The following is an 8,999-nucleotide window of genomic DNA, read 5'->3' as shown; positions in this document are numbered from 1 at the left end:
GTCCATGTAGACATCTGCGCCCAAACAGCTAGCCAAGTGTTGAAGCACAAAGCAGAAAACTGTAGCATGAGTTGCAGATATGCTGTTGAACCAGACAGTCATACAAAAAGGCGTGACAGTTCATAGGAAATTAGTCATCATCTCCCTACGAGCCCTTCAAGCCATGGTAGTCCTTTGCCAATGGGAGCTGATGGGAATTGCTAAGGTCATCACAGAAGTGACTCAAAACATACTGAATGACAATTCATTACTAGGTGGGGAAGATGACAGATCCTAATAGGTTGGTGAAGATTACTTCCAGGAAATAAAAGATATTATTGGCAGGGAATGGTAAGTAAGTGATCATGGACCAAAACTACACTTGCCTCTGATTCCCAGGTACACTTGCTGGATGCTGCAGGAAAATCAAGACATCAATATCAACCCAGCCTTGTAATTTTGCATGATTGTACCCAAGGGGACACCATGAAACAGGTAAAAGTGCTACATCTTATTATCAGGTACTGCCTTGGAGTTAATTTATCCAGATCCAATAGACATATTTACAGCAGCAGCTCCAATAGACATTACAACAGTTTCTTACCTTGTACTTTTCACGGTAATCATTGAAAAGAAATCATTCCTCATAGGAAGAACATAACTTCTGTGTTTATGTAAAACATTTCCCAGAGGATAAACATAATACATGTTTGTTTACATCAAGGTGCTACCCACTACATGACCATAGCAAGCAAAGGCATACATGACTAAAGCTTGTGCCATCTCTACCTCTAAATGACTCAAGGTGCAATTTTTTTTTCTGGACATCCCATCCTTACATTTCGGATGAGCAAGAAACAACATGATCAGTCCCCAAAAATATAGCCTGAATCCAAATGCATTCGTAGATATTCATTGTATCAGCCTGACAATGTTTCACTAAATGAAGAAACCAAGTACCAGCAGCAAAGAAACTGCCACCTCTCATTTCCAGATACTCTCCTTCCAAATTCAGTCATGACTTCATCTTGCGCAGCCACTTGAGCGAGTTCTCTAGCTCAGTATATGCCGTGACCTCTGTGAAACTCTTGGTCTCAATGGCATAATCAAACACCTCATAAGCATCGGCAACGCTCCCCGATCGACACAACACCCTGACAAAGGTGGCATACGCCGGCGCCTCCATCTTCATCCCAGCCTGTACCATGGACTTGTACACCTCAACGGCCTTGTCCAGCTTCTTGTTCTTGCAGAGCCCCATGAGCAGCGTGTTGTAGGTGCGCTCATTGGGCTCACACCCCTTGGCTTCCATCTCATCAAGCAATTTAAGCGCCCCAAGCGCATCACCCTTGACGCACATCCCGTTCATGAGCGAGGTGTAGGTGATGACGTCAGGGAAGTGCCCCTGCGCGGCCATGGTGTCGAGGAATGTCCTGGCCTTGGCGACCATCCCCCCGCGCGCGAGCCCGTAGACGAGCGTGTTGTAGGTGACGAGGTCGGGCTCGACGCCGTCGGCCTTCATCCGCCGGAGCACGGCGAGGAGGCCGGCCGTGTCGGAGGCCGCGACGTGCGCCTTCATGAGGGCGTTGTAGAGGTGCGCGTCGGCGCGGACGCCGTGGTCGGCGAGCACCGGGAGGAGGCGGGAGATCTCGCGCGGGTCGCCGCGGTGGCAGACGGCGTCGGCGAGCGCGAGCAGCGCCCCGCGCGGGGCCGTCGAGGAGGACGAGGGGTCGGGCGGGGACGGGGACGGGTGGAGCTTGTTGAGCAGGTCCCGCGCCGCGGCGACGGAGCGGTGGACGGCGAGGCGGCGGAGGAGGAGCGCGAGGGAGTAGGTCGGGAGCGGGACCGCGGGGGGCGCCTTGAGGGCCAGGGCCACCGCCGCGTCGATGTCATTGTCCGCCGTGGCGCGGATGGCGGCGGCGAGGTCCGCGGGGGTCCTGATGGGCTTCCGCTCATCCTGCACTGCCGGGGCCGCGTCGTTGGCGTCAGCGGGGGCAAGGGATCCCGGGGGTTTGGGGCCCTTGTGGGGCTTGCGGTGGGGTTTGGCAGTGTTGGCGGGGCGACGCGCGGGCGGGGGAGCCGGCGGCGGCGCGGAGGAGGAGGCGGCGTGGGGTTTGGACTTTGGGACGAGGGCGACGGGGAGCCTGGCGGCGGCGCGCATGGCGTGCGGCACCTTCCCCATCCTCCGCCTGCCTCCTACCTATTCGCGGGTAGCGGCGGCGACCAGTAGGTTTGGGCGGCGGCGTGGAGGCGTGCGGAGCCAGCCGCAGTGGAATGGAATGGAGGAGACGACAGACGAGTTGTGTTGTGGGCTGGGCGTGTAGCAAAGCGGAAGGCCGGTTTGAGCCCAAGAAAAGAGTTGTGGGCCTGTCCGTGGAGACTGCCCCGACCCAACCGGCGACGACAACGGCGAGTGGCCCGCCGTTCACGCGACGGCAGCTCGCCGGCTCACTGACGGCGCCGGGCCCACTTGCACAGCCGCAGATAGCTCATAGCTGGCCCTCGCTTCAGTCCCCCTCCACTTTCCGCGATTCTATTCCCGTGGTCCCCGGCGATTGTTCCTCTGCTCGTAAATCACCAGACATGCCTGCCAAAATTCTCACTCATACTATATGTTTCCTTTCAAATTTCCTTTTAAAAAAATCTTTGTTAACTTGCTGTGATAAATATTAGGTTTGCGCTGGACTTGCCCTACTTTTCTCATATTCTTTCAATTTTCTATAAAAAAAATTTGGAATTGGATCGAAGCCACACGCCCGCACGTGATTGACTGACTGGCGCCACCCGACAGGAATACCGTAGATGCGGAGGGACCAGATCGCAAAAGCGCGCGGCTCCATTCCGCTCCCCACCCTTCGTTTCCTTTCGTCGTCGTCCCGGCGCCGGCGGCCACCCCCCCCCCCCCCCCCCCCCCCCACCCCACCCATGCCTCATTGAAAATTCCGTCCTCCCCCAATCGCATCGCGGCTCGCTCCCGGCATAAATTCCTCCTCCCCACGCGCCCTCCCTCTGCTCATTCCCTCCCCCCATCCGCCGCCTCATCCCTCCCTCCCGGCTGCGGATTCGGATTTGGGGATTGCGGCAGCGCGCTTCCAAGGGAGAGGGAGAGGGAGATGGGTTACATTGGCCACCACGGCGTCGCCACGCTGCGCCGCTACAAGTACAGCGGCGTCGACCACTCGCTCGTCGCCAAGTACATCCTCCAGCCCTTCTGGTCCCGATTCGTCAACATCTTCCCGCTATGGTTCCCGTAAGCACCGCCATCCCCACCTGGCTACATCCCTCCTCTCCTCTCCTCTCCCCGTTCCTGCTTCCGTCGACGTCAACCTCGAGCTCTCTCCCGTGCTAAATGCGCGATGCGAGCGACTGCCTCTGTAAGGATAAGCTACAATTGTTTTCGTACCCAGAGTGTCTCTGCCTCCACCATCTCGCCAGCCTGTTTTCCATTGGCTACTAGCGCGATCTGGTTCTGAATCATTTGCTTGTGCGGCATGGCATGGCATGCTTGTGATCTGGGTAATTTGAGCTTAGCTGCTCCTAATCTTCTGTAATGCGGAGTCCCGAGCTTTAGCATAGCATGAGGAATCATCTTTAGCTTTGGATACCATCTTGCAGGGCGCTGCATACACTGAGAAAGCAGCAGCTTTTGCTTAGTGGCTCCTCCTTGCAAAGCTGATAAGGACTGTTTTCAATATGTTCTAAGTTCTATAGATTAGTTCCTGCTTAGTTTATAAAGCATGCCTTCAATGTGGCACATGAGGATTACGATCCGTGCCTTTAATGCTGACATCTTTACTTTCTTTATGTAGGAGCAAGCAATTAAAATCTTGCCATTCTTTGATTTTACTGCTGTAATTCAGTTGTCTCCTGCGAGCTTAATGCACATTGTGCGTTTTATTTTATCCCGTTGTTTGCTGTTTAGCTGCGCAGTTTACCACTCTTGATAAAGCACACCATATCTGCAAATTGTGCGCTTTATTTTATCCCGCTGTTTGCTAATTAGCTGCAAAGTTTACCACTTTTGATAAAGCATACCATATCTGCAGTCTAATCTTCAACCTAATGCTCGTGCGCATCGAGTTGCATCTTTTTCTTAGTTTTGTGCATTGAGTGCTAACCTTCTTTATTCTTATCTTTTGTGGGTATCCATGTTGGGATGATCTGCAGACCAAACATGGTGAGAATTCAATTCGCATGCTGCTACTATGAGCTATGCTGCTTTTTTTGCAATCCTGATACAACATTGGCGCTTGCTTCGTTTTATTCCAGATTACGCTGACAGGTTTCATGTTTCTACTGACATCGGCATTCCTTGGCTTTGTAAGTATCTTACGGCAGTAAAGTTGTCAATACGTATGATATTGTATTTTTCTGACTTATATATGTGAGAGTTCTCTTTCTTCTTGATCACAGTACTACAGTGCTAATGGTCCAGTAACATTGAGCCTTATTACCGTTTCCATTTTACCTGCAGTTATATTCACCTCATCTAGATACAGCGCCCCCCAGATGGGTTCACCTTGCTCATGGATTGCTTCTCTTCCTTTATCAGGTCACTTCCTTCGCAGCGTAACATAAGTCTGTCATTCAGCTAGCACTCCAATTTGTCAGTCTGCACTAGTAGCAATTTTTAAATTTCAAGGCATCTGTTCACCATGGTACCTAGGTTTTGTAATTAATTTGAATATCTTTCTGAACATCTCATGGGGTTTTCCTCTTTTCCTGGGATTTAATAGCTTCATGTTTTTTATGAATATATCATGTCAAACTTTCAATTATTTTAGTTTAAATGGAATGATATTGATGCAGACATTTGATGCTGTGGATGGAAAACAAGCAAGGCGTACCAACTCATCAAGTCCTTTAGGCGAGCTTTTTGACCATGGTAATCTCTCCTTTAAACTTAAGTTTGTGGACTTAGTTTTAAGAAAGCCCATATGATGCTGACAAGTTTTTATTCCATGCAGGATGTGATGCTCTTGCCTGTGCTGTAAGGCCACCTGTCAACTTTTTCCTTTCAAGTGCAATGATTCTGAAATTGTTGTGAACTAATTATTGTATTTTATCTATTAGTTTGAGTCCTTGGCTTTTGGAAGCACGGCAATGTGTGGAAAGGCTACCTTCTGGTTTTGGGTTATTTCAGCTGTCCCATTTTACTTCGCAACCTGGGAGCAGTGAGTTCTTGTGTTCTTGCCCAGTGGTCGTAGTTCTATATTCTTACAATCTTGCGAAATGTGTCGTTCTGTAGATTGATGTCTTACAAGACTGCAAGTCTTCTGGAGGCTTTCTAATTTTCAAAAGCCGAACAAATTCTATTTTTCTTTCACCCGTATGGACCTTAAAACTTGATGTCTTACATTTGTTCTAGTGGTTCATTATGGATGATTTGGTCTTGTTCATGAATATGTTTGTCATGTGGGAAGTGCATTAATGCTTTTGGAAAGTGAATACACACTTGTGTAATTAAAAATAGGGATATATTGGAACTACCCACTGCCCTACTGAGATTTGCATACTTTTTGTTGTTTATTATGATGCTTTCTTTTCAATTTTTGTTGCAATGGTTTCTTTTTTTATCCTGTAATCTCACACTTCATTGCTTTGTGCAGCTTTTTCACAAATACACTTATTCTTCCTATAGTAAATGGACCAACTGAAGGCCTTATGCTGATCTACTTGTGCCATATTTTCACCTTTTTCACAGGTATTAGAGCATCTCCAAGAGTGCCCAATATATAATTCCAATAATTAGTTTTGGGAATGAATGTGGAAAAAGAATGCTCCAACAGTTGTCTATTTAAGTTTCCAATTTTTCCGCATGTCCAATACATACTCCATCTACAGCTAAATTTGCCCTCCTCTCCATGCTCCCAAAACTCGCGGTAAAAAAAGGCCAAGAAAAAAGAAATCCCGCAGTTACTGTTCACAGCTAGAAAAAAAAAGTTTTGGCCCCACACATGGATGATGTGGCAAGAATTGAATCTTTTTGGGACTAATTTTTTGGTAACTGTTGGTTGTAAGGGGTATTTTTTCCTCCCAATAATTTTTGGCAAGGTCCCAAAACTATATTTTTTGGACTTTATTTTTTAGGCACTCTCGGAGATGCTCTTATTTGATTTAAACTGTCAATTTTCATGCTTACCTGGTCTCTGTGGAACTTAGAAAAAAAATGTGTTCCCTTGCTAATTCACTGTACATACTCATGTGGACTTCCATATGGCTGTACTAATAGTTCATCATTCCTTTTGTAGGAGCTGAGTGGTGGGCACAGGATTTCCAGAAGTCAATGCCCCTACTGGGTTGGGTTCCTCTTATTCCTGGTATAGATGCTACCATTTTGTTGTGTTTATATTTATATTATCATATGGTCGTCAAGTTCTTTGATTCTATCGCCATCTATATCACCTATTTCCGTTTTCCCCCCTATTAATACTCTATGAAAGCTTCATTGTGAAGTCGCAAGACAAAATGACATTTCCTATACTGAAGTTTATTGCTCATTGCCTCTTTTCCCAGAAATCCCTGTCTATGACATCGTGCTGGGTCTTATGATTGCTTTTGCTGTAATCCCAACAATTGGATCTAAGTAAGTTCAGTATACATGTATTATTTTCTAGTGGTGTTTTCTGCTGCTGGATGTTCTATATGGTTCTTCTGCATATTATATGACCCTTTGATATTCTCTTTAACGCCCTCTAAAATTACATTAGATGTTATATTAATTTAAGTCAAAGAAATAACAAGCATATTTTAATCTGTAGTTTATTATATTGCTTCATGTGTAAGAAGATCAATTCATCTTTCTGATAAAAAAGGAATAGTTTGTCTTTAATTGAAAATTTGTCCATGAAGTAAATCTGCTAAAGAGATTGATAGTGAAGTTACAGTTGCAAATTGGACAACCAGATGGGCTGATACATGGAATAGCATAGTCCTAGATCAAGTTAATGAAGCAATTGATACTCTTTTAAGCTGATACATATCTCTGCACAATATATCTGAGTTGAATGAGTACCTTATTTGCTTAATCTTTGAGCTTATCATATTTTATAATTTTGAATCGGTTGAACATACCAATGTCGACTAAGTTAATATTGCAACTGTACAGCATTCACAATGTGTATAAAGTCGTTGAAGCAAGGAAAGGAAGCATGTTGTTGGCACTAGCCATGGTAATCTCTAAATTTATCTTTTTTTTAGTCTACTGTTGTGATTCTCTTTTCTTCATTTGATATTCTGCATTCTTCATTTGTGTCAGCTCTTTCCTTTTGGTTTGCTCTTGGCTGGAGTTCTTGTCTGGTAAGGCTGTTGAAACCTTTCCTTGCTTTATGTATATGAAGTTATGCATCACTCTACCTAGAACTTTGAGCTTGGCAGTCTAAGCTACCAGTCTAGGTGAAACCTCTAGTATATCACTTAACGATCATATTTTTATGCAGGTCCTACCTATCTCCTTCAGATATCATGAGAAATCAGCCGCATCTGCTAATTATTGGAACCGGTTTTGCATTTGGCTTTCTTGTGGTAAGGCTTTTATGCTGATTTTTATAACTAATGCCTTGTATATCTGTCCATTTCTGTGCCTATATGTGCACCTGCTCATTTGTAAATGGCACTTCCATGTTTAAGACTTAAAAGCATCGTGTCTTCATTTTTCCTTTTGATGTAATAAATGCCCTGTTTCAGAGATATAGCAGTACAGTGTAAATATATGGACATTACCTGATATCTGTTTATATTGTTCCACAGGGAAGAATGATTCTTGCTCACTTATGTGATGAACCCAAAGGTTTGAAAACAGGGATGTGCATGGTACTTTCTTGGAAAGCCAAATCCTTCTTTGTTCTCTTTTACACCATCCTTATATATGGGCATAAGGCCTATGCTAGCATGCTGAAAAATTGTGCTGTCCTTTTTACAGGCCCTTGCTTATTTTCCATTTGCAATTGCTAATGCACTGACTGCCCGGCTTGATGATGGGTGTGTGTCTGACTACCTTTTTCATTTGTTTTGTTTGTAATAGTTTCCTGGCTCAACTGATTTTATGGTCATTGATTGTTGCAGAAATCCCCTTGTTGATGAGCAGCTAGTTCTCTTAATGTACTGCTTATTTACAGGTACCGCATTATTCTCACAGCTTATCTTTTCAGTAACAAGCTACAGTTGTGCGCTAAAGTACTAATTTGATCTTGTTGTTGCTCAAAAATTAATATTTCTTTTTGCTGTTCTATTTATGCAAGATTAAATCCGCTAATTCATCATGATTTAAGGGTGTTTTACTGGTTGGTGGCTTGCAAACTTTAGATCAGTAACTCAAAGCTATTCATTCTGTTAAATTGCCTACTTACAAGAAATCATGAGAAATTGGCTGTAGTTTTTTAGCACGTCTTGCCTTGTACGAGCCCATGCAGTCTGATCTCACTATTTTGTTCAATCCTTGCAGTGGCACTGTACGTGCATTTTGCCACATCTGTTATTCATGAGATCACCAATGCACTTGGGATTCATTGCTTCAGGTTTGTTAGCCATCAGTTCATTACCATCTTCTTTTCCACCTATTTTTATCACTCAATTGGTTGATATTTTGGCTTGTGACAGGATCACTAGGAAAAGGGCATAATGCACATCCATGAGCATCAGAGTTGCCCTGGATCGTAATCGATCACAACTGGTGACTGCCAGACAAGGAACATATTCTTATTTATCTCCATTACACGGATGCTGATTCCCAAATCACACATTTGCATCTGCCATTATTGGGATGGTGTCCCCCCTGAAATTCACTTCTTGAAGAACTTGCAGACAGGAAGACAGACGAGAAGAAAGTGTATTTTCGAAACATTTAGTAGTATTATGTTGTATCTTACCCTGAGCATGGTACTCATGTAATGCTCGGCAAGAATTTTGTGGGATATATTGAGCTGGTTGATAGATGCTGCCTCTGATATATTTCGACTGTAAGACGTATTGTTGAAACAATGTCCATCTTATATTCTTAAAAGAAGCATCACACACTACCA

The 8,999-nt window shown here is 44.9% G+C and overlaps 2 protein-coding genes across 2 annotated transcripts; one reads left to right on the top strand and one right to left on the bottom strand.

Moving 5' to 3' along the window:
• Positions 1-626: 626 nt before the first annotated feature.
• Positions 627-2,294, bottom strand: LOC117836944 (uncharacterized). Its single transcript, XM_034716506.2, has one exon. The coding sequence runs from the start codon at positions 2,159-2,161 to the stop codon at positions 995-997; it is 1,167 nt and encodes a 388-aa protein (XP_034572397.1). The 5' UTR covers positions 2,162-2,294; the 3' UTR covers positions 627-994.
• A 602-nt stretch (positions 2,295-2,896) lies between these two features.
• On the top strand, positions 2,897-8,996 carry LOC117841388 (choline/ethanolaminephosphotransferase 1). The gene is made up of 18 exons (XM_034721742.2): positions 2,897-3,229; positions 4,147-4,156; positions 4,249-4,299; positions 4,454-4,531; positions 4,789-4,864; positions 4,947-4,969; positions 5,053-5,153; positions 5,589-5,683; positions 6,231-6,299; positions 6,496-6,565; positions 7,088-7,151; positions 7,238-7,278; positions 7,419-7,503; positions 7,729-7,791; positions 7,901-7,959; positions 8,044-8,096; positions 8,423-8,495; positions 8,578-8,996. The coding sequence occupies exons 1-18, from the start codon at positions 3,093-3,095 to the stop codon at positions 8,597-8,599; spliced, it is 1,170 nt and encodes a 389-aa protein (XP_034577633.1). The 5' UTR covers positions 2,897-3,092; the 3' UTR covers positions 8,600-8,996.
• Positions 8,997-8,999: the final 3 nt, after the last annotated feature.

This window comes from Setaria viridis, chromosome 1, assembly GCF_005286985.2.
Source record: "Setaria viridis chromosome 1, Setaria_viridis_v4.0, whole genome shotgun sequence".
Lineage (NCBI taxonomy): Eukaryota > Viridiplantae > Streptophyta > Magnoliopsida > Poales > Poaceae > Setaria > Setaria viridis.
This window is presented reverse-complemented; position numbering and strand designations above follow the sequence as displayed.

Excerpts from the sequence above, each read along its gene's own strand:
- LOC117836944 (XM_034716506.2), bottom strand. The coding sequence starts at position 2,161 with ATGGGGAAGGTGCCGCACGCCATGCGCGCCGCCGCCAGGCTCCCCGTC.
- LOC117841388 (XM_034721742.2), top strand. The coding sequence starts at position 3,093 with ATGGGTTACATTGGCCACCACGGCGTCGCCACGCTGCGCCGCTACAAG. Across the intron at positions 4,532-4,788 it reads TGCTTCTCTTCCTTTATCAG|ACATTTGATGCTGTGGATGG; the intron begins GTCACTTCCTTC and ends ATATTGATGCAG. Across the intron at positions 7,152-7,237 it reads TGTTGTTGGCACTAGCCATG|CTCTTTCCTTTTGGTTTGCT; the intron begins GTAATCTCTAAA and ends CATTTGTGTCAG.